Here is a 24,929-nt window from a genome sequence, read left to right on the forward strand (position 1 = left end):
TAGAGCAGAGGGCAAGGAGGAGGGTACAGTCTCTGACCTCACAATACCCAGGGCCCACTGGACAAGCCTTGCAGACTCTGGTGCCCTTTTCCAGCCCGGGCAAGGCCCGGGGCCCTGGGCAGCCTCCAGGTGCAGTGCCCTCCCTTGGGCCGCACCCTCTCTACTGCCCTGGGGCATGTCTCTACTCACAAATTATGAGGGGCTCCGGCATCAGATAGAGAAGCTCGTGCGGGAAAATGAGGAACTGAAGAAGCTGGTACGGCTCATTCGGGAGAATCACGAGCTCAAGTCTGCGATCAAGACTCAGGCAGGTGGCCTCAGCATCAACGGGGTCACCAGCGGGCTTGGTGAGGCAGCAGCAGGCCTTTCCCAACACCAGGGTAACTATAAGAGGCCTGGGTATAAGGACAGTGGGGAGGGAAGGACGGGGCCAAGGGAGGAAGAGCCAGTGTGCTGGGATATGAGGAGATTGTGGAGGAAAGGCTTAGATAGTAACAAGCATAGAGGACACCGGCCTCAATGGATGGAGGCAGGATGAGGCCATAGAGCCACTGGATGAAAGGGCAAAATGAGGGCTGGGGAGGTGGCTCAGTGGTTAAGAGTGCTGCCTGCTCTTCCAAAGGTCCTGAGTTCAATTCCCAGAAACCACACCATGGTTCACAACCATCTGTAATGTGATCTGATGCTCTCTTCTGGACTTCAGGCGTACATTGCAGGCAGAACATTGTTTATATATAATGGTAAATAAGTAAATATTTTTTTTAAGGCAAAACAAGGCCCCCTTCCTACTCACCCAACAGGGACTTCCTCACCATAGTCCCCTCAAACTAATTTCCGAGCAGCTTCATAGACTGCCCAGCTCTGGAACCCAAATGCTCTTCCCTCCCGAGTCCAATGTGCTACCCAGCCTCATGTCTGTCCTCTCTTGCCTTCAGCCTTTCCCAGTTCTCACCATTAGCACGTAATCTTTCTCTCCCCATGTCTTACCAGTTAGAGACAGCCAGAAGGAGGCTCATACCCAGAAGCTGAGGAGAGAAACCAGGACCTAAAAGCTCAGATGTAGGATTTGTTAGCATGTGCTAGAAGCCCTGGGGCTGGAGCTCTCCTGAGCAGGGTAAGAGAAGAGAAGAAGGAAGTTGCAAGCATTCACAGAAGTGCAGTTGAACTGATGACCTCACGCTAAGCGAAGGTGATAGGGATGGGGTTGGAGGGAGGTGGCATTCAGACACCAAGAGATGACAGAGGCTGCAAAGCTGGGGGGGCGGGTACTAGCAGGAAGGGAGTGCTGGAAATATGGAAAACTGTGAACAAAGAGCGTCAGCATTGAAGATACCAGGGGGAGAACTTACAAGGGTAGCAGACTCCCAGAGGATGGCTTGGAGACACCATGGCTGATACAGATTGCCAAGGTGTACTCCAGTGAGGAAACACTCGTAGTTATTTTATCCACCTCCCTCCTGACACAGGCCTTCCTGTCCTAGAGGGTGTGTTCCTTCCTGTCCATGATTTTCCGTGTGTGTAGCCATAGCCTATCCACCGCTACAGTGGCCTGCCCTCTGCCACAGATCTTCATCTCACCCCCCTTGCTGGTTCCCCTCTTCTGTACGCCATTCCCACACAAAATCTCTCTTCCCCGAGAGGACGGCTTTCTTCTGCCTGTTTAAACCTCTACCGCTTGGCAATGGACCCCAACAATGCTGTTCTGCAAAGGTTATGAGTAATATCCTAAGTGCCTTCTCCACCTCTGCGTGGCATTTGGGAATAATAACCCTTTGCTGAGTCTCTCTCCCTGAGTTCCCAAGCCAAGTTGGGTATCTACGTGAATCACTGCCTGTCCTAGGCTCCACCTCCTGGCTTCAGGCCCTGCCCCTCCACCCTCCAGCATTCCACCTACTGCTCTACTCCAACACCCAACTAAAAGTGAAGATAGCTTCTTCGGAGGATCCCGAAGGCCTAATTAATCCCCGGAAATAGCCTCACCAGGGATCGTGGGTGTAGCACAGTTGGAAGAGAGCTTGCTTAGCATGCAGGGAACCCTGAGTTTGATCCCTACCCATAGAACTGGGTATGCTTACACAAGCCAGTGGCAGGAAGATCCGAAGTTGAAAGTCATTCTCAGCTATGTAGTGATGTCAAGACCAGCCTGGGTTACACAAGACACTGTCTCAAAAAAGAAAAGAAAGGATGCGGGGTGCGGTGGCGCACACCTGTATGTAATCCAAGCATGTGGGAGGCAGAGGCAGGTGGATCTCTGTGAGTTCGAAGCCAGCCTGGTCTACAAAGGGAGTCCAGGCCAGCCAAGGGTACACAGAGAAACCATGTCTCAGAGAGAGAGAGAGAGAGAGAGAGAGAGAGAGAGAGAGAGGAGAAAGAAAATGAAAATGAAAATGAAAAAAGAAAAAAAAAAGTTGTTCATTCCAAACTAACTAGACTCATTATTTCCGGTTAAGAGCTCTGACCCTTGTACCAAGAGGCTGAAGTCCTTCTGGGCAGTGTTTGTTCCCTAACCCTTCCTTCCCTGTTCCTTACCCACTGGATTTCTCCTTACTAAGCCTGGCTGTAGTGGGCACACTTCACACTCCTAGTAGTGGTCATAAGCACATGTGCACCTCCAGTCTTAAATGTTATAGCATTAATGACTGAGATAACAGAATGACAAAAAATAATATGCATGGAGGAGGTACAACATTTAAGAAGGTCCACAGTCTAAGAAGTTACATTCTATGCCGGGTGGTGGTGGTGCACACCTTTAATCCTAGTGCTCGGGAGGCAGAAGCAGATGGATCGCTTTGAGTTCAAGGCCAGCCTGGTCTACTGAATCCAGGAGAGCCAGGACTAAAACAGGAAACTCTGTCTTGGAGGAGGAGGAGGAGGAGAAGGAAGAAGTTACCTTCTGGCTTCCTACTTCAAGCTTTAGATTTTATTCCTTTCTAAATTCATCTTTTAAATACATATGTGTGTATGGGTTTGTATGTGAGGGCATGCACATGCCATGACACATGTGTGGCGGTCAGAGACACAACCTCAGGTGTCGGGTGTCTCATCTTTCATCTTGTTTGAGTCAGGGTTCCTCTCATGTCTGCCACCGCACTGTATACTCTAAGCCACCCAGCCCATGACTTAATGGGGATTCTCCAGGCTCTGCCTCTCATCTCATGAGGAATCTGCTTTAAAAAAAAAAAAAAAAAAAAAAAAAAAGATTTATTTCTTCATTTATTTATTATGTATGCAGTGCTCTGCCTACTTGTACATCTGCAGGCCAGAGAAGGGCATCAGATCCAATTATAGATGGTTGGGAGCCACCATGTGGTTGCTGGGAATTGAACTCATGACCTCTGGAGGAGCAGCCAGTGCTCTTAACCGCTGAGGTGTCTCTCCAGCCCCCTGAGGGATCTGCTTTTTATGGACACATGCCACTGTGTGCAGCTTTCACACAGGTGACCCAACGAGGTCTTCACACTCTGTATTGAGTTCTAATACCCATTGAGCCATTTTCCTGGTCCGTGTAATTTTGAGACAGAATTTCACTATATAGCCTAGGCTGATCTTGAACTCAATATGTAGCCCAGGTTAACCTCAAAGTGGTTATCTCTCTACTTCAGCCTCCACAGTGCGGATATTACAGGTGCATACAACCATATCTGGCTTTCAGGGTTAAGTCCTTGGGGCTGGAGAAATGGTTCAGTAGTTAAGAGCCTGTGCTCTTGCAGAGGACCTAGGTTTGATTCCTAGCACCCACATGGCAGCTTACAACCATCTGTCGCTCTGGCCCCTCACACTCTTCTGGCATTCCTGCCCACCACACTCACACGTAATGCACAGACATACATGCAGGCAAGACAACCATACACAGCTGGGTGAGGTGGCACACGCCTTTAATCCCAGTACTCGGGAGGCAGAGGCAGGTGGATCACTGTGAGTTCGAGGCCAGCCTGGTCTATAAAGTGAGTACAGGACAGCCAAAGGCTACACAGAGAAACCCTGTCTCAGAGCTGGAGAGATGGCTCAGAGGTTAAGAGTGCTGTCTGCTCTTCCAGGGGTCCTGAGTTCAATTCCCAGCAACCACATGGTGGCTCACAGCCATCTATAATGTGATCTGGTGCCCTCTTCTGCAGATAAAGTACTCATATACAATAAATAAATAATTAAAAAAAAAAAAAAAAGAAACCCTGTCTCAGAAAAAAAAAGTGAGTTGCTGTGTTATGAATGTATATGGTGTGGGAGTTTGTGTTTATGCTACAGATCTGACAGTGTATGTTGTTCATCTGTGTATATACTACTATTTGTGAAGGTTTGTGTTAGGGGTCAGTGAGAAGTGAACAGTCAGCTAGAGAGGTCAGTCAAGGGGTCAGTCAGGTCACCACCGAAGGTGAACATTAAGTGACACGCTAAGGACTTGATCCTAAAAACAATGAGGAAGAGACATGATTTCTAACAAGAAATAGCTATGTTTGTGCTCATAAAGATCATTTCAGCTGCTGGGGGGAGAGAGGGAAGCACAACTTAGGCTGGGAGATAAGTTACAAAGAAGCTTTCTGCATTCAGGTGGGAAACCACAGCATGAACTGCAAGTGGACAGAAATCCACTCAAGCTCAGTGAGGTGAGCTGGGCGTGGTGGTGGTGCAGGCCTTTAATCCCAGTACTCGGGAGGCAGAGGCAGGTGGATCACTGTGAGTTCCAGGCCAACTTTGTCTACAAAGCAAGTCTAGGACAGCCAAGGCTACACAGAGAAACCCTGCCTTGAAAAAAACAAAAACAAAAACAAGCTTAGTGAGGAAACAAAGCCTAACTGTTGCATGTAAGAGGTGATAAATACCCATGTGATGATGGCACACACCATTAATCCCAGCACTTGGGAGGTAGAGGTAGGTCAATCTCTGAGTGTGGAGTCAGCCTGATCTACAGGACATATCACATATAACTAGACACCACGGGAGCATCCTGTCTTGTGCCTTTAATCTCGGCACTCAGAAGGCAGAGGCAGGCAGATCTCTGAGTGTGAGGCCAGCCTGGTCTACAGAGTGAGTTCCAAGACAGCCAGGGCTACATAGAGAAACCTGTGTTGAAAAACAAAAACAAAAAACAAAAAACAACAACAACAAAAAAAAAACAACCCCCCCCAAAAAAAGAGAAAGGCAGAGAGACAGAGAGAGAGAAAGAAATAAAAAAGAAACCAATGTTTCTGTTGGGCTGGAAAGATGGCTCAGAGGTTGAGAGCGCTAGCTCCTCTTCCACAGCATCCTGGTTCAATTCCCAGCACCCACATGGCACCTCACAACTGTCTATAACTCCAGTTCTGGGCTTACAAGGATGAGCAACAGCCTGCATGGGACATTAGGAATAAAACGGCTAAGAGGCCTGTGCCACTTCTGTCACCTAACTCTGCTCCCTGATACTTCTTCCTCCTCCTGGGTTTGCTTTCTAATCTAAACCTCTGTGGCAACTGCCTGCTCTGGTGGGTGTTTCCTCCAGTAGGGGGCAGCCTTTCACCTCACGCCCCACCCCCACCCCGCCTTTTTTTTTTTTTTTTTAATTCTCTCGGAAAAGAACCTTAAAGCTCACTTGCTACCACCTCCCACCCGCTTCCTTTACCATCGCAGAACTTCAGCCTCTTCAGAGACTCATCTCTAGCTGAGACTCAGGGCTTTATGAGGCTGTTTTTGGATCACAAACCAGTCCCTCCTAGCTCTGCTCTCTTAGTACTCAGACTTCCCACAAAACACTGTCCCACGTCGGCATCTCCCCAGCACAGGAGGCTACTCCAGAGACACTTAGGGTCTCCTTCAGGACTTTTACCCTTCAAGACTCTCCCCAAGGAGACTCTACCATTTAAAAAATTTCCCTCCTTACTAGGCTCTCCTCCCCTCAGGAACCAACCTCCTGTCTTTTGGACTCCTTCCCTTAGGATGCCCCCTCCCTCAGGTCTCTCTCCCCTGAGGGCCTTCCTCAAGGCCACTCTCCTTGCTCTTTCCCTGCCCTCTCCACAACCCTCCTCCTCTCTAGGAAACCCTATTTGGAAGTCTCAGCTAGGTCCTGCCTCTCCTCCCTCCTCTCAGACTCTGCCGCTAGCCCCACCATGTCAGGACCTTCCCCCAGCACTGTGACCCCTGGGACTCTGGCGCTGGCCCCACCCTGTCAGGACCTTCCCCCAGCACTGTGACCCCTGGGTGTCCTTCTGGGACATGGCAGGTGCCCTCTGAGCCCTAAGCACTGCTGCAGCCTGGCTGGTGTGGGCTGGAGAGAGCCACCAAAAGATAGAGGGGTGGTGGTCTGTGGGCCCAGAGATGGAGAGTCTAGGAGGGGACCAAAGTAGAGTGGGAGATCTGGGGCATGAGGTTTGGAGAGGCGATCATCAGTTCAAAGAGTTACACATGGCAGGCTGCCGTCATAAATCCTAAAATGTTTGCTTTTCTTTTTAATCTCATTGTCTGATGTAATAAACTTACCTTTTCTAATTCTGGATGATTAAGATAAACATACACCCAGGGCTGAAGAGATGGCTCAGTGGTTCAGAGCACTGACTGCTCTTCCAGTTCAATTCCCAGCAGTCACATGGTGGCTCACAACCATCTATAATGGGATCCGATGCCCTCTTCTGTCTTGCAGGCATACATGCAAATAGAGCACTCATATACATAAATAGATATTTTTTAAAGAAGATAAACATGGACCTAGAGAATCCAATTTTTTAAAATTTAAAGATGTATTTATTATGTATACAATGCTCTGCCTACATGTACACCTGAGCACCAGAAGACAGCATCAGATTACATTATAGATGGTTGTGAGCCACCATGTGGTTGCTGGGAATTGAACTCAGGACCTCTGGAAGAGCAGTCAGTGAACTCAACTTCTGAGCCATCTCTCCAGCCCCAAATCTGAAATTTCTTTCTTTTTTTAAAATATTTTTTATTTAATTTTTAAATTTATGTGCATTTGTTAGTGTAGGGGTGTCAGGTCTTGGAATTACAGACAGTTGTAAGCTGCCATGTGGGTGCTGGGAATTGAACCCGGGTCCTTTGGAAGAGCAAGCAGTGCTCTTAACCACTGAGCCATCACTCCAGCCCCCAAATCTGAAATTTCTAATTTCTACAAGGTTCCAGTATGGTACCAAAACCTAGCAAGCTTTTGAACTCTCAAACTCTTAGTCAACTAAACAAACTCTAACAAACGGTTGAAGGATCAATGACTTGTACATTTTCCATTAGAATCAAGAGTGTAAGGCTGAAATGTCTTTTTGTTTTGTTTTGTTTTGTTTTTGAGACAGGGTTTCTCTTGTAGTCCTGGGTATCCTGGACTAGCTTTGTAGAACCAGGCTGGCCTCAGATCTCCAACTCACAGAAATCCGCCTGCCTCTGCCTCCTGAGTGCTGGGATTAAAGGGGTGTGTCACCACACCTGGCTTGAGCTGAAATATCTTAAAGGTGGGTTAGGCAGTACCCTTCTATTAGGTGGGAGAGCTCCTTCCACAAATAATGTCCTGCCCTTTTGCTGGGAGTTCCCCAAACTCAAGCATCTCCAGCCCAAGGCTGCTGGCTGACCTCACCAACCGTAATTAATGTCAAACCCTATGTCTGTGCGAGGCCTTCCAGTGGGAGCAGGATCTGTGCCTGCAGAGCCTGTAGTGCTCCCCAAGGGGCACTTAATTGTCTGCACCATAAATGTTACCCTAAATGCCTGTGACCCTCCCCCATGCATCCTTTTCTATAATAAATTTATAAAGATAGAATTCACTTACCACCCTGCTCACACTTTTAAAGAATACAATTTAATAACTTTAATGTGTACAAACATTAGCACAAACTTTAGCATGCGCTCTCATCTCTTAAAAAGTAACTTCAGTCCTTTAGCGAGGGCCCAACACCTTCCATGACCTTCCTGGGTGCTCACAGGTTTACTGTCTGTCTGATGAGTTCCCCTACTCCAGACATTCCGTATAAATGGGATTGTGCATGCATCTGTGGTAACTGCGCCTTTCGCTCAGCAATGTTTTCAAGGTTTATGATTTGGGGTTTATGTTGAATAACATTTTGTTTATTCATCAGTTTTCAGACCTTTAGGTTTGAGCCATGTCCTTTTTTAAGCTTTTATAGATAATGCTGCTGCAAACATTTGTGTCGGAGGGCTTTGGTGGCGGAGGGGAGTACTGGAAATTGAATCCAGGGTCTCAAGTGTAATAGGCAAGCTATGCTCCTGGCCCTATGTACAGACAGTTTTGTGTAGGCGTGTGCTTCTTTCTTTGTTTTGTTCTCCTGTCCGCTCATCTGCTCACAAGACAGAAGAAATAGAAACCAAAACCAAAATAACAAGATGCATTTAAAAACAGACTCCTCTCTATCTTTATTTTTTTTTTAATTACACTTATTTATTTGGAGGGCTATACATGCGGAAGTCAAAGAAATATTGTGAGTCAGGTTTTTGTTTAATTTTTTCATTTTTAACTTGTTCACTTTACATCCCGATTGTAGCCCACTCCCTCGTCGCCTCCCGATCCCACGCTCCCTCCTTCCCTCCCCTAGTCCTCAGAAAGGGGGAGCCCTTCTTTAACATCTGACCACAGCCCATCAAGGCTCATCTGTACCACCTGTATCCTCTTCCTCTGTGGCCTGACACGGTCGCCCTGCCAAGGGGAAGTGATCAACATGGGGGGGGGGGGAGCAAGCAGAGTCCATGTCAGAAGTAGTCCCTACTCCCCATATTTTGGGTCCCACAAGGAGACTGTGCTGTCTATCTACTACATCTGAGCAGAGGGCCTAGGTTCACATCATACAAAGTCCTTGGTTGGCGCATCGGTCTCTGCATTGTAGTGCAGTTATCCTGTGTGGTGTGGCTAATACCCGCTTATGAGTGAGTATATACCGTGAGTGTCTTTCTGTGACAGTCAGTTCTATCCTCCCACCTGTGGGCACCAGGGACTGAATTCAGATCATAATGCTTGACTGCAAGCACTTTTGAGCTATCTTGTTAGCCCTACAAATAGATTTCTCTAGTTGGCACTTTGGTTTTTTGTGGTTTGTTTTAGATTTATTTATTATGTATACTGTGCTCTGCCTGCATGTACACCTACAGGCCAGAAGAGCGCACCACCAGATCATATTATAGATGGTTATGAGCCACCATGTAGGTGTGCTGGGAACTGAACTCTTAACCCCTGAGCCATCTCTCCAGCCCCTCGTTGCCATTTTGAAATAAATAGCTAACAAGTATCTCCAAGCTCTTTGTGTAGTTCCTTTGGCTCTGGAGTTCTCTTGAGACTATTTTTTAAGTATTAATTAATTAATTATGTGTATGAATGTTTTGCCCGAATGTATGTGTGTGTACCACAAGCATGCCTGGTGCCTTTGGGAACCAGATGAGGGCTTAGGATCCCTTGGGTTGCCTGAGCCACCATGTGCATCCTTGCAGTCGGCAAGAGTGGCAAATGCTCTTAGCCGCTGAGCCATCTCTCCTGCCCTGAGACTTTGTTTCTTGGGACTCAGGTGGGAGCACCAGGCATTATATTCCCAAAAGCAGAAGTATTAAATAACTTTTTCTGGCCATTCTGGTGTAACGGCAAAAAGTCTAATTATTTTTAAACCTAATTTTAACCCCATTACTGTTTGTTATATTCCTTTTTCTTTTTTTTACAAGTATTTAGTTACATATACACATTTTTATATTATATGTGTAATATATCACTACATATGTAATTATCTGTGCTTGTTTAGGGGAGAGCATCCATGTCATAGCGTGCATGGGGAAGTCAAAGACAGCTTGCAGGATTTGGCCCTCTCCTACCACATGGGCCCCAGGGATTGAACTCAGGTTATCTGGCTTGGCAGAAAGTGCCTTTCCTGGGCGGTCTGCAATAGTCATGGGGGCAAGGAGAGAGATACCAAATTCATATTGAAAATAACGAGCCAAAAAAGAAAATAACTAGTCAGGTGCAGTGGTGCACACCTGTAATCCTAGCACTCTGGGAGGCAGAGGCAGGTGGATCTCTGAGTTTGGGGCCAGCCTGGTCTACAAAGTGAGTCCAGGAGCAACCCACAAGTAATAAGTATTGGATTTTTGTTTTTAATTTTTTGCTTTGTTGTGTTTTTATTTTGAGACAAGGTTTCCCTCTGTCGCCCTAGATGTCCTGGAACTTGCTCTGTAGACCAGGTTGTCCTCAAACTCACAAGGATTTGCCTGCTTCTGCCTCCAGAGTGCTGGGACTAAAGTTGTGTATCATCACCACCTAGCTGATAAATACTGTTAATTCACTTATTTCATCAAAGTCCAGTTTTAGTCACTTATTTTATTTTATTTTTGCAGTCCTTGAATCCATCAGTACGGGTTCTTGTTCGCATAGATATCTGATTCCTTTTGCAACCTTTGTCAGCTCTTCCTTTAGGAAGAGCTTCCTTTAGGAAGTCTAGCTGGGCGTGGTGGTGCATGCTTTTAGTCCCAGCACTTGGGAGGCAGAGGCAGGCGAATCGCTGTGAGTTCGAGGCCAGCCTGGTCTACAAAGCGAGTCCAGGACAGCCAAGGCTACACAGAGAAACTCTTTCTTGAAAAAAAGAAAAAAAAAAGAAAAAGAAAAAGAAAGAAAGTCTACATAGAAAGTGACTATCAAACAACCCTGGATTTTAGCCTGGGTGGGGGGTGGCCTACGCCTTTAATCCCAGCACTCAGGAAGCAGAGGCAGGAGGATCTCAGTGAGTTTGAAGCCATCTTGGTCTACAGAGTGAGTTTCAGGACAGCCAAGGGCTACACAGAGAAACTGTCCCCAAAAGTAACAACAAAGAAGAAGATGAAGAAGGAGGAGGGAGAGAAAAAAGAAAGAAGAGGAGGAGGAGAAAAGAAAAAGAAAGACAGACAGATAGGAAGAATAGAAAATTGTTTAATTGGGCTTACAGCTCCCGAGGGTCAGAGTCCATGATGGTGGAGCCAAGGCAGAGGCAGGAGCAGCTGAGAGCTCATAGCTCAAACAGCGAGCAGGAGGCAGAGAGCACACTGGGAATGGTGTGGATCTCTTGAAGCCTGAAGGCCTGTGTCCAGTAACACACCTCCTCCTCCCACACCGCCACACCTGACCCCTCCCGGAACTCCCACCAACTGGGAACTGAATGTTCAGACATATGCGCCTGTGGAGCCTGGTCTCACCAGAACACCACATGACCTTCTACATACCGTCTATGGAGACACCAAGACCTTGTAGAAATCTCACAAGGCCCTCGTAGGCCTGATGTGGTACAGCAGAGCAGGTAGCAGGGAGCTTTTTTTGTTTGCTTGCTTTGTTTTTTATTTTGTTGTGTTTTTCGAGACAGGGTTTCTCTATGTAACAGAGCTTTGGTGCTGGATCCATTACCAGCACCAAAGACAAAACAAAAAAACAAACAAAAAAGCCTAAGGGCATATTTAGGGCTAGAGAGGTGGCTCAGGTTCAGATCACAGACTGCTGTGGCATAGAACCTAAATTTGGTTCCTTAGCCACACCATGCAGCTCACAGCCACTTGTGACTTCAGCTCTAGGACATTTGAAGCCTCTGACGCACGTGCGTGCACACACACACACACACAAAATTATTTTTCAAGATACGGTTTCTCTGTGTAGCCTTAGCTGTCCTGGACTCACTTTGTAGACCAGGCTGGCCTTGAACTCACAGAGATCCACCTGCCTCTGCCTCCAGAGTGCTGAGATTAAAGGTGTGTGCCACCACAGCCTGGCCCAAAATATTTTTTTTTTTAATGAGTTGTTTTAAAGATTCATTTTACTTTGTGTATGAGTATTTTGCCTTCATATATGTCTGTGCACCACATACATGCAGTGCCCACAGAATCCGGAAAGGGACATTGCATCCTCTGGAACTGGAGTTATAGACAGTGGTGAGCCACTATGTGAATACTGGGAGCAGTACCCAGGTCCTCTGGAAGAGCAGCCAGTGCTTTTAACCACTGAGCCATTTCCCCATCCCAGCAAGATCATTTTTTTTTTCATTGCAGTTAACAAAAAACAAAACAACAACAACAAAAAAATTTTTTTTTTAAAAACCAAAAAAACCTCTCCTGCACTCTGCCCCTTGTGGCAACTGTGTCTTCAAGGGATTTCTCTCCCAAAAGTCATTAAGGGAAGTCCCCTCCGGTAGCCAAGAGCTCCCAGACTGACCACTCTTATCTGCCCACTTCTCTTCAAGCCATCGCGTTCCAGGTTTTCCTTCAGCCCCACACCCCCATACAGGAGTCTAACAATAGCCAGAAAGGATTCTGAGACTCTGTGCGTCATGGCTGTGTCCAAGTAGCCTTCAACAACCTGCATCCCTACTGAGGTAGACTATGTGCGGCCCTGAGCCACACGAGGCTCTGATTAGTGACACTTTGACCCTTGGAGGTCCTACCCGGTGGGTACATATCCCTCTAGAAGGTTGAAGCCAGCAGGCTCTCTTTTCAGCCAAAAGCAGAGAGCCAAGTTAGCTGTCTGGGAGTCCAACCACTAGGGGCCGCTCTTCTCCCGGGTGTGGGGTTGACACCGCAGTGCGCTAGCCGGAGGTGAAGGAGAACCAGGAAGCTTGAAGGGCAAGTGGTCAGATAAGAGTCTGGGAGTTCGGACTAGAGAGTTGAGGCTGAACAGGGAGCCTGGCTCGGGGACTGAGAAGAAAAAACAAAATAGCAAACCCACATTCAGGACTCCAAAATGGCACAGAATGCCCTCTGGTTGCCCCACAAATGCCTTCACGGCAAGGGCGTCATCATCCAGCCCACCTAAGGAATGATGCTCCAAGAAGGCAGGTCAAAGCAGCCAGATCGGCAGAGAGATCTCTTGGCTAGGCATGCCCCTGAGCACTTCCCACTTGCTTCCAAAGGGGCTAACCTGGGGTCTTAGTGCTCTTTCTGTATCCACAGGTGTATTCCTGGCCCCATCCCCAGGAGCAACAAAGGAGCCAGGCGTAGAAGATATAGGAATGATGGCTCTGGCCCCTCTGGTTGACATGCTGAACAACCCACAGCTCAGTCCCACAGCAGGCCCCCTTGTGAACTCCCTGGCTGCTCCTCTCAACCCACTGTTATCAGGCCAAATGCCCTTGTCTGCCCAAATCCCCATGCCGCAGAACAGCCAGTTTACCGGTCTTGTCCCATGCCCCCTAAGCAGCCACCTGACCAGTCCCATTGCAGTGTCCCCAGGGACCAACTTGGCCAGCTCTCTGGGCTTACCCTCAACTGGGCCCCTGAATAGTCACTTGACCAGTCCCATGGCTGTACCTCCTGGGACCACTCTGGCCACCTCACTGGGCCTGACCTCAACTGGCTCCCTGACCACAAGCAGCCGGCTGGCAGGCCCCCTGGCTGTATCTCAGAGCAGCCCTCTCATGGCTCCCCTGGCGGGCACAGTGGCAGTGTCTCTGAGCAGCCCCCTGCTCTCCTCAGCAGCTGCCCCTCTAGGTGTTTCTCAGAACATACTGCCCAACCCCTTAAACAACCTAGGGCTGACAGAGGTCCCAAGGGTGAGGCTGGCAGAGCCACCCCGAGGAAACCTCTCTGGAGCCTCAGCCTGTGTAGGGACAGCTGCCTCCTCCAAAGGTAAATTGGTGGAGGGTTGGGCAACAGGGCATTTTGGGTAGGCCGATTCCTGCTCCTACCCTGCTTCTCTCTAACCCCTCCTCTCATTTCCTCCACATCACCAGTCACCGGTGAGCACCCCCAGCCAACCCAGGATTCAGAGCCCCTCAACATGATGTTTGTGTGTGCACCCCTCCAGACCACCACCCCTATGAGCACCATGGCTACACCCAATCCCACAGCAAATTTTTATGTCACCTCGGATCTTCGGACCCAGACTGGTGTTTCTCAGGGACAAATGACCCTCACTTCTGTCCCAAGCTCCCCGACAGTTTCCCCTGCTTGCACAGCCTCCAACTCTGCTGCAACACCTACCCCCCAAGCTGCTGGCAACTATTCCACTTCAAGAAGCGCCCAGTGCAACTCCCCAACCAAGGTGCACCAATCCCCTACCCGCCCTGTGCCCAACTCCAATTCCCCTCCACGCAACCCCCACTCCCCGCCCCGCACCTCATCCTCTCCGGCTTCAATCAATGAAACTCGGGGTTCACGCACCTTGGAACAGTCCCGGAAGAGTATCCTAGAGATGGAGCGGAAGATGTCCCACCGAAAGTCTAGCAAGCTCTCTGACAGTCCCCGAGGTCAGTAACACCACGGGAGGAGGGGAGGACTCAGCGTGAGTCTGGCGCCATCTCCCCTATCACAGACCTGGATTGATAACTATAGCCCTACCCCCCACCCCTCCCCCACCCCCGCACCTCCACGTGTTGCTCAGCTGAGACCCTCTGTCATCCCCAGACTCAAAGCATCTAGCCTGGGAGAGGCTAGTGGGGGAGATCGCCTTCCAGCTGGACCGAAGGATCCTGTCCAGCATCTTCCCAGAGCGTGTTCGACTCTATGGCTTTACTGTTTCCAACATTCCAGAGAAGATCATCCAGGTGTGTGGCTATCCATCTCCTACACATTGCCAGAGTAGCCTTCAGAGCTGGGCCAGAGGGCTCAGTGTTCAAGGACCCGGCATTCAAGGGGAACCTGAGATGGAGGGAGCCCCAGCTCAGTGCAGGCAGCTGGCAGGTGTCCAGGGCACCCAGGACCCAAGCTCTACAGACTCTAAAAGATTTAGAAGAGGATGAGGGAGGTCTCCTTGAGTGGGCGGGTGACATTCCTCTTCTACCTCCTAGGTGGCCTTTGGGCGGGCAGCACTAACCCCAGGGGCTGAGGCAGGAAACCTAAAGAATTCTAGGGCCCTTTGGCTCCAGCATCCCCGATGCTCGCTGGGGATCACAGGGGACGCAAATCCTAGAGCCCATGGAGTAGGTGGCAAGCATTGTTGCCAGAAGGCCTGATGCTCACTCTAATGTGTTCTCAGATATGCCACAAAACCATCCCCAATGGAAAAAAGGGAGCTCCATGTTAAGAACAAAAACAAACAAAAAACTGGAGTATGTTGCTGTATCCCTGTGTGTTACCTATGTAGACAGCACTGACAAGAGAGTGAGGGCTGAGGATACAGTCTGCACTTAGCTGAATACCCAGGAGAAGTTTGTTCAGAATTGTGCCATGGGAGACAGTGGTGGGGTTTCTGGAGGCTATCCCTGTGTTTAGGCAATTTGGGCTTTTCTTTGGGGGAAATGGCTTCCCTGTGTTGCCAGCTGCTTCTTCTCTTAAGCCAGCCATCTTTGTGTATAAATTGTACACACTTGCCATCTGGGTAGGAGTTCGCCTTTTCATTGGCTAAAGTGTCCTTTTATTAGAACGCCTTTCTGCTTCTTTTTAAAGTAGAGTCTCACTGTGTAATGCCTGATGGCCTGGAACTCACTTTGTGACTTTGTAGACCAGGCTGGCCTTGAACTCATGAAACTCTACCTGTCTCTGCCTCCCAAGTGCTGGGATTAAAGGCGTGTGCCATTATGCCTGATTTAGATTTTTGTTGTTGTGGTTTTGTTTTGTTTTGCAAGACAGGGCTTCTCTGTGTAGCCTTGACTGTCCTGGACTCACTTTTATAGATCAGGCTGGCCTTGAACTCACAGCCTGCCTCTGCCTCCCAAGTGCTGGGATTAAAGGTGTGTGCCACCACCACCTGGCTAGATGATTAATTTTAACGTTCAAAACTGTCAGTCTTTGTTCATGGTGTTTGTACTGTCTCAATTAAGAAATCTTTCCCGGAGCTGGAGAGGTGGCTCAGAGGTTAAGAGCACTGTCTGCTCTTCCATAGATCCTGAGTTCAATTCCCAGCAACCACATGGTGGCTCACAACCATCTATACCCTCCTCTGGCATGCAAGTGTACATGGAGATAGAACCTCATATAAATAAATAAGAATTTAATAATATTAAAAAAAAAAAGAAAAAGAAATCTTTCCCTAGCTGATGGTGATGGCTCCTTTAATCCCAGCAGAGGCGGGCAGATCTCCTCGAGTTCAAGGCCAGCCTGGTCTACAGAATGAGTTTCAGGACAGTGAGGGCTACACAAAGAAATCTCATCTCAGGGGCTTGAGAGATGGCTCAGAGGTTAAGGGCACTGCCTGCTCTTCCAGAGGTCCTGAGTTCAATTTCCAGTTACTACATGGTGGCTCACAACCATCTCTAATGTGATCTGATGCCCTCTTCTGGCCTGTAGGTGTGTGTGCAGGCAGATCACTGTACACATTAAAACAAACAAACAAACAAAAAAACCTCATCTCAGGAAAAAAAAAAAAGAAGAAATCCCTCCCTTGGAGAAATTCCCAAACATATTTTGTATTCTGTAGTACACATTTTATCCTAAGGGTTTAAAGTTTGAGTTTTTTAAAAAAAATTTTGTTTTTTGTTTGTTTGTTTTTGTTTTTTTGAGACAGGATTTCTCTATGTAGCCTTGGCTGTCCTGGCCTCGCTTTGTAGACCAGGCTAGCCTCGAACTCACATCGATCAGCCTGCCTCTGCCTCCTGAGTACTGGGATTAAAGGCATGCACCACCACGCCCGGCTTAAAAATCTTCTTAAAGATTTATTTTTCTTTTATGTGTATCCATGTGCTAGGGGTTGTCATGGAGGCCTGATCTCCTCAGCTATGAGCTACCTGGGGTGCTAAGAACCCATCTGGTCCTCTGCAAGAGCAGCAAGTGCTCTTAACTGCTGAAGCCATCTCTCCGTCCCCTAACGTTTTGGGTTTTGTCTTTGCTTTGACTCTTTGACTCTTCGATAAGTGATCATGGTAGACATTACAAGCATGGGAACACCTGACTACCTCCAGAGACCACTAAACTCAAGAAACAAAGTCTCAGGGTAGGAGAGATGGCTCAGCAGTTAAGAGCATTTGCCACTCTTGCCAACTACAAGCACACACATGGTGGCTCAGGCAACCCAGGGGATCCTAAGCCCTCATCTGACTTCCAAGGGCACCAGGCATCTTTGTGGTACACATACATACATTCGGGCAAAACATTCATACACATAAATAAGTAAATAGCACTTTAAAAAAGTCTCAAGAGGACTCCAGAGTCAAAGCAACTACATAAAGAGCTTGGAGAAGTGAGTCCAGGACAGTCAAGACTACACAGAGAAACCCTGTCTCAAAAAAACAAAACAAACAAACAAAAAGGACTGGAGAGATGGCTCAGAGGTTAAGGGCACTGCCTGCTCTTCCAGAGGTCCTGAGTTCAATTCCCAGCAACCACATGGTGGCTCACAACCATCTATAATGTGATCTGGTGCCCTCTTCTGGCCTGCAGATGTACATGTAAGCAGAAAACTGTACACATAATAAATACATAAATCTTAAAAAAAAAAAAAAAAAAAAAAGAGCTTGGAGATACTATTTCAAATGCCAACTAGAGAAATCTGTTTTTAGGGCTAACAAGATAGCTTGCAGCTAAGCATTATGATCTGAGTTCAGTTCCTGGTGCCCACACGGTGGGAGTATGACTCTGGGGCCAGAGGGACAAGAGAAAGATGACAAGGAAACAGAGGGCTGTGTGGACATGTTGGCAGCAGAAAATGAGCACTTTTTTAAAATTTGAGGTGCACAGCCTATCTATGACGATCTCAGCGGAGTCCGCCACTGGGGCAGTCCTCAGTTGGGACAGCCTCTCAGAGCTCAGAGCTGCCATGGCAAGACAGCTGCCCAGTGCCCACCAGTATCCCTCTCAGACTTGGGCTATGAGGATTCTCTGGTCTGTCTGGCCCACCCTCCTTGTCTTTCTTAACGGAGACACACACACACACACACACACACACACACACACACACACACACCACAGGCACAGTTCCCTTTCAGACCCCAGATTAGGCAAAAACCACACCCAAACACCTGTTTTCACAGAGATCCTTTATTTTATTTTATTTTATTTTATTTGGGTTTGTTGTTTTTCAAGACAGGGTTTCTTTGTGTAGCCTTGGCTATCCTGGACTCTCTGTGTACACCAGGTTGGCCTCGAACTCACAGAGCTCTTCCTACCTCTGCTGGAATTACAAGCTTGGGCCATTGTACCCAGTGAAAGATTCTTTATTAAGCAGAGAAGACACTTTAAAGTGGCTGCCTTCTGAGTCAGGCAGAAAAACAACAGCAAATGACCTTGCAGGTGTAAACTTTTAAGAAGAGAGAAAAGGGAGGGGCTGTGTTACAATGGGCTAGGACAAGGTGGTGATTTTGGTTTTGTTTGTTTGTTTATTTTGTTGTCCTGGCTGTTATGTACTTGCTTTGTAGACTAGCCTGGCCTCGAACTCACAGAGACCCACCTGTCTCTGCTTCCCAAGCACTGGGATTAAAGGCGTGTGCCACCAGGGCCGGCACTCAGTGGTATATTTTAACCATGCATATGAGTTAGGTGAGCCAATGGGGCTTCTGATGGCTAGACTTCAGTACTTTGGTAGCTGGACCTTGGTAGCCAGCCTCAGGAGGAGGAATTGGCCACATAAGGAACTAGACCTTGGTGGCTAGCTTGAGGAATGTAATCTAAGGGTCTGTAGCAAGGCAGAGGGAATCGGGGAGAAGGACAAGGCCTGCCCGTGCCATGCTTGCCACGCTCGAGCGGGCCAGAGTCCCTTCACATCTATGACAGGACAATAGTGTCCTGACAGGATGTCAGTGGAGAGTCATCAGCCAGAAAGTCAACCAAAGAGGGCCCAATGACATAGTAACCGAGGCCACAGAGGCCAAGGGGTGGCTGGCATTATAAAGAGGGGCTTGGCACATGACTCGGGTGGCGCAGTGCTTGTCTGGCACGCAGGAAGCCCTGGGTTGTATGCCAGCACCTGAGCCAGGTTCCTCCTCGTGGTCTTATATTGTCTCAGCTCTTCCTTTTTCTGCTTGTTTTACAATCTATCAAGTTCCAGGAAAAATAAAAAACAAAACAAAACAAAAACCCTGCCCAAATCTTCAATTTTATGCATGGATTAAATAGATAATTTCTAGATTATACATTTGTTTGTTTGTTTGAAACAGGGTCCAATAGAGCCCAGACTGGCCTTGAATTCACTTTGTAGCCAAGGATGACTTAAACTTCTGATACTCCTTCCTACCCCTCCCTCCAAATACTGGAATTAGAGGTGTGGTCCACCGTGCCCGGCTTTATGAGATGCTGGACCTCTTATCGCGGCACGCCCAGGAGCCTCCAGCATCTCTCTTGGACTCAGCAGCTCACTTTACTTCTATCTGAGCTGACCCAGAGACTCTCTTTTCTCTTGGGGTCAGGGCCACTGAAACTCACATGCAGACAAAGTGGCCTCCTGGAACTAGGATGACACCCAGCCGCATCCCTCTGTGGAGCCTTCCAGGCCAGCTAGTGTGACCACATTTGGAAATCATACATTCACCTCCTGGCTGGGCCTATGGCTGAGTTGCACCTGCATCTGATTTTACTTTGTCCAACTTTTATTTCCCCCTTTTCAGCCAAGCATGGTGGCGCACCCCTTTAATCCCAGCACTCGGGAGGCAAAGGGGAAGGCGGATTGCTGTGAGTTTGAGGCCAGCCTGATCTAAAGAGTAAATCCCAGGACATCCAGGGCTACACAGAGAAACCCTGTCTCATAAAAACAAGAAACAAACAAATATCCAGGCATGGTGGCGCACACCTTTAATCCCAATAATGGGGAGGCAGAGGCAGGCAGATCTCTGTGAGTTCAAGGCCAGCCTGGTCTACAAAGCAAGTCCAGGATAGCCAAGGCTACACAGAGAGACCCTATCTTGGGGGAAAAAAGAAAACAAAATTATTCTATGTGCATTGGTATGAAGGTATCAGAGTCCCTGTCATGTGGGTGCTGGGGATTAACCCTGGGACCTGTGGAAGAGCATACAGTGCTCTCAGCCATCTCTCCAGCCCCCAACTTTCCCCTTTTCAATGTATGTTTTTCTGTACCCCAGGGTCAGTGGCTAGATTCCCTAAATTCTACCCAGACCTGTTAAAACTAGTCAAACCTTCTATTGTTTCTACAAGCCAATTGCTTTCCAAGGTAGTACAGGTTTAGTGGGTTGAAACTTTAATGGAGATTTGTGTTTGTTTTTCTTTTTTAAAAAGATTTATTTATTATTATATATACAGTGCTCTGCCTGCATGTACATCTATAGGCAGAGGAGGACATCAGATCACATTATAGATGGTCCCATGTGGTTGCTGGGAATTGAACTCAGGACCTCTGGAAGAGCAGACAGTGCTCTTAACTGTTGAGCCATCTCTCCAGGCCCTGCTTGTTTTTCAAGACAGGGTTTCTCTATGTAGCCTTGGCTGTCCTGGACTTGCTTTGTAGACCAGGCTGACCTCGAACTCACAGAGATCCACCTGCCTCTGCCTCTCGAGTGCTGGGATTAGAGGCGTGTGCCACCACACAGGGCTGGAGATTTCTGATTGACAAGGACCCTGACTTTCCACTGAACCTGGCTGGCTTATTTTTTTGTTAGATAGTGCAGTTACACTATTTCTTGATTTTGGTTGGTTTTTGTTGTTAGGAGGTTTTGGGGGTTGTTTTTGTTTTGTTTTTCTGTGTACCCCTGGCTAGCCTAGAACTATATAGCCCAGGTTGGCCCTACACTTACAGTAGTCCTTCTGCCTCTGCCTCCTGATGACATAGATTATAGGCATATGTCACTATGGCCAGTACCACTGTGTCTTTTTTTTCTAAGTTTCATCTGTACTTTTATGTATGGGGTGGTGAATATATATATATATATATATATATATATATATATATATATATATATATATATATATAAATTTAAGTGCCTGAAGAGGCCAGAGGTATTTGATCTCCTCAAGCTGGAGTTGCCGGTGGTTGTGAATCACAGAATAACACAGGAGTTGAACTTTGGTCCTAGCCAAAACAGTGCTCTTATGGCTGAGCCATCTCTCCAGGCCAGTTACACTGTCTTTTAAACCCAACTGAAAGTGCTCAGGGCCCACCTGGATCTTGTTCTTCCTACCCAGTTGTGAAGAACTTCATGGAAGATGTTTAAGGGGTCTTTACTCTTAGCAGCCTAATCCTGGGGGCCTTGAGTCCAACTGTGTCCGTGTGAGAGTGACTAGGGTCACGTAAGTGTGGCAAATGGTGCCCTGACTACCACTTGACTGTCTCCTGAGAATGATGTCATTTTTACATACTGATTTGGTAACCAAACTGCCTTAAATATCCAAGCCCTCTTTTATTTATTTATTTATTTATTTATTTAACTTTTATTTATTTGGTTTTTTGAGACAGAGTTTCTCTGTGTAATAGCCCTGGATGTCTTGGATTCTATTTGTAGGCAAGGCTGGCCTTGAGTTCACAGAACTCTGCCTGCCTCTGCCTCCCAAGTGCTGGGATTAAAGGTGTATGCCACCTGGCATTTATTTATATTTATATTTATTTATTTATCTATCCATCCAAACCTACAATACTCCTACCTCAACCTCCTGAGGACGCCAGCTTCTATATCCTTTTATTTCTTGTATATTTTGGTTGTTGAGACAAGGGCTGGTTAAGCAGCCCAGCTGGCTGGAACTCAGACTATTCCCGAAACTTGCTGTGGTCCTCTTCCTTCCTCCTTCTAAGAGGTGGAATGACAAGGATGCACCATTGTGTCCAGAGAACCAGTGAATGAATAATTTACTTACTTACTTGAGGCAAGGCCTTGATGTGTATGTGGCCCTAGCTGAACTCATGCTATGTAGCCCAGATTAGCCTTGAACCTGAGTCAGTGGTCCTGTCTCAGTCTCAGTGCTATAGTCACAGCCATGAGGCACCATGCCCACCTGGTCTCCTAATTTTTAAGATACTGGGCTGGAGAGAACGCTCCATGGTTAAGCACATATATTGCTTTTCCAGAGGACTCAAGTTCAATTCCCAGAATCCATATATGGTGACTTACAACCACCTGTAACTCCAACTCCAAGGGCTTCCAAGACCCCTGGCCTGTGTGGGCCCCTGCATTCTTGTGCACAGACACATATATATAATTAAAAATAATAAAAATGTGCTATTAACTTTTAAATTAAGATTAAACACATTTCATAAATGTTGATATATAAAACCTATACGTAAGAACACAAAAATCAGGACTTGCATGTAACTCAGCTGGTAGAGTGCTTGCCTGGCAGTACTACATAAAGCAGATGTGGCACTACATGCCTTCCATCCCACAACATAGGATGCAGGAACTGGAGGACCAGGAGCTCAAGGTCATACTTAGCTACATAACAAGTTTAAGGCCAGCCTAGGTCACACAAGAGTCTATCTCGAAAGAAAGAAAGAAGGGGCTGGAGAGATGCCTCAGAGGTTAAGAGCACTGGTTGTTCTTCCAAAGGTCCTGAGTTCAATTCCCAGCAACCACATGGTAGCTCACAACCATCTGTAATGAGATTTGGTGCCCTCTTCTGGCAGACAGAACATTGTGTACATAATAAATAAATAAATCTTAAAAAAAAAAAAAAAAAAAAAAAAAAAAAAAAAGAAAGAAAGAAAAGGGAGAGAAAAACTAAGCAAGAACAAAACAAAACATGAAATCAAACCCTTACTGGAGTGCCATATGATATGATGACACATAGACATACCAGGTTACACTTATCTTTCTACTTAGGTCTTTTCACTTTTTTTGAGACAGGGTTTCTCTATATGTAGCCCTGGCTGGCCTGGAACTCTCTTTCTAGACCAGGCTAGTCTCAGAGATCCACCTGTTTCTGCCTCCCAAGTGGTGAGATTAAAGCCTTTCACTTCTCTTTTTAAAAAATTTTTTAAAACTATGTATAGCGTGTGTATGTGTGCGCGCGTGCACGCAGGCACCCTTAAGGTCACCGGGAGCTTCAGCTGGAATTGTGAGTCACTCTAACATGGGTGCTGGGAACCAAACTCAGATCTACTCCTCTTCCTCTTTCTCCTCCTCCTCTTCTTTCTTCTGAGCTTAGTGTCAAACCCAAGGCCTTATGGGAGGCAGAGGCAGAGGCAGAGGCAGGCAGATCTCTGTGAGTTCAAGGCCAGCCTGGTCTACAAAGAGAGTTCTAGGACAGCCAAGACTAATACAGAGAAACCCTGTCTCGAAAAACCAAACAAACAAAAACAAAAACAGAGATTTCCACTAGCTCTTGGGAACGCATGCGAACGCTGAGACCAGGCAAGCTGGATGTATGAGGAGCTCCCTATGCCTCCATCCTGGAAGCCACACTCCCTGTCCTCCACCCCCTGGCGGGTTGATGCTAATCCCATACATCTAGTGGATGGAACAGACAATGGCATAGATGCCTCTAGAAGCCTTGGGAAGCCTCTGGGCCTGCCTGAGTTGAGTTTCAGGGTGCCTCAACCTCAGGCTCAGCCCTCTGGACCTTTTGGGCATCTCACACACACACACACACACACACACACACCCCACCCCGCCCCCGCCATTCTCCTCCCTTGACATCTTCTTAGCAATGCTTAACAATCTCCTTTCCTCAGCCTCTCTTGCGCTGGTACTTCCGGCCTGCCTGTGAGCCAGAGTGGTATGGGAGGTCCCCTGATGGCCACTCTCCCAACAGGCCTCCCTAAACCCCAGTAACCACAAGCTGGATGAGGACCTCTGTCAGACACTCACCCAGCGCTACGTGAGCATCATGAACAGGCTGCAGAGTCTGGGCTACAACGGACGCGTGCATCCAGCCCTCACAGAGCAGCTGGTAAATGCCTATGGCATCTTGCGTGAGCGGCCCGAGCTGGCGGCGTCTGAAGGCGGCACCTACACTGTGGACTTCTTGCAGCGGGTGCTGGTGGAAACCGTGCACCCCAGCATGCTCACTGATGCCCTCCTGTTGCTCTCCTGCCTCAACCAGCTGGCCCACGATGACGGCAAGCCTATGTTCATCTGGTAACCCCAATGCCCAGCAGGCCCAGGCTCACGCAGGCCATTATGCGTGGCCATTAAAGTTTCTCAAAGACACTAGTCACTGGGCCTATGCCACACCTTCCTGTTCCTGTGGCGGGGGGGAGGGGGGGGGGAAGAGAGCCTCCCCAGTTACCCTTCAGCCTTGCCAGCCCTGAAGGGGCCACATTCACATTACAGCCCCCTTGGAGAGACAGATTTCCTCTTAGATCAAGGTTCAGATGCTTTCTTTCTGAAAGGATGGAATGGAAGTCCCCAAGTTCCCCCTCACCTGATAATGAAAGCAGAAGTTCTGGAAGTTGGGGGGGGGGGGAACCCAAACCAGAGACCAGGAGGTGGGGAGCTTCGGCGCCTTGGGAAGGTACAGGGAAGAAGAGAGAGTCAGCAGGTGCCACCTCATCCAAACCTGGGTGAGGGAGGCAGGGAGACGGCGGCCCCTTGCAAAGACGTCTAGGGTCAGGGAACATGGTGAGTCCTGCCTAAGTTCAGAGTTAGCCAGGCAATGAAGACCATGGGTTGGAGAAAGGAGGACTGGGTGGAGGAAGGAGGAATTAGGGCTCCCAGGGAGTGTTGGAATCAATGTGTTGACTCATAGTGGAAGAGTGGTGGGGTGATTTGAGAGGGTAGACCCAAATGTGGTTGGTTCATAACAAAGGCAGTGTGGAAAAGGCTACCTTCAGGGCAGTGACCAGAAGGAAAAGAATAAAAGAACCACCGACTTAGAAAACTAGTGCCTGACAGTCAAGGGACAGAAGAAAGAGCCTTGGTGCCTGAGTTCAAACAAGAATCTGTCATGACCAATACAAAGGTCCAGGAAGAGAAAGAGGTGTGGGGTATTTAAGTTCGAGCTGAGCAGTGGTGGCACACGCCTTTAATCCCAGCACTCCAGAGGCAAAGGCATGTGGATCTCTGGGACTTTGAGGGCCAGCCTTGTCTACAAAGCTAGTTCCCGGGCAGCCAGGGCTACACAGAGAAACCCCCATGTCTCAAAAACAAAAACAAAAATCCAAAACAAAACAAACAGAAACCCTAAAGTTGTCTGAGCAAGCTGCCTCAAAGGGTAGAACTAACGGTCTCTCCCCCGACTTGAAGCCCCTCAGTCATAGCCTTTGCAAG

General features: G+C 47.9%; 1 protein-coding gene across 1 annotated transcript; it reads left to right on the forward strand.

The window, feature by feature from the left end:
- Spatc1 (spermatogenesis and centriole associated 1) lies at positions 1 to 23,802 on the forward strand. The gene is made up of 6 exons (XM_051159329.1): positions 1 to 380; positions 12,865 to 13,045; positions 13,160 to 13,539; positions 13,644 to 14,159; positions 14,317 to 14,456; positions 23,473 to 23,802. Exons 1-6 carry the CDS (start codon positions 176 to 178, stop codon positions 23,800 to 23,802), a joined length of 1,752 nt encoding a protein of 583 aa, XP_051015286.1. The 5' UTR covers positions 1 to 175.
- The last annotated feature ends 1,127 nt before the right edge of the window (positions 23,803 to 24,929 follow it).

This window comes from Acomys russatus, chromosome 17, assembly GCF_903995435.1.
Source record: "Acomys russatus chromosome 17, mAcoRus1.1, whole genome shotgun sequence".
Taxonomy (NCBI): Eukaryota; Metazoa; Chordata; class Mammalia; order Rodentia; family Muridae; genus Acomys; species Acomys russatus.

Bases quoted from the DNA above. Each gene is read 5' to 3' on its own strand.
- Spatc1 (XM_051159329.1), top strand. From the start codon at position 176: ATGTCTCTACTCACAAATTATGAGGGGCTCCGGCATCAGATAGAGAAG. The intron at 13,540-13,643 runs GTAAATTGGTGG...CCACATCACCAG, and splicing joins GACAGCTGCCTCCTCCAAAG to TCACCGGTGAGCACCCCCAG. The intron at 14,457-23,472 runs GTGTGTGGCTAT...CTCTCCCAACAG, and splicing joins TTCCAGAGAAGATCATCCAG to GCCTCCCTAAACCCCAGTAA.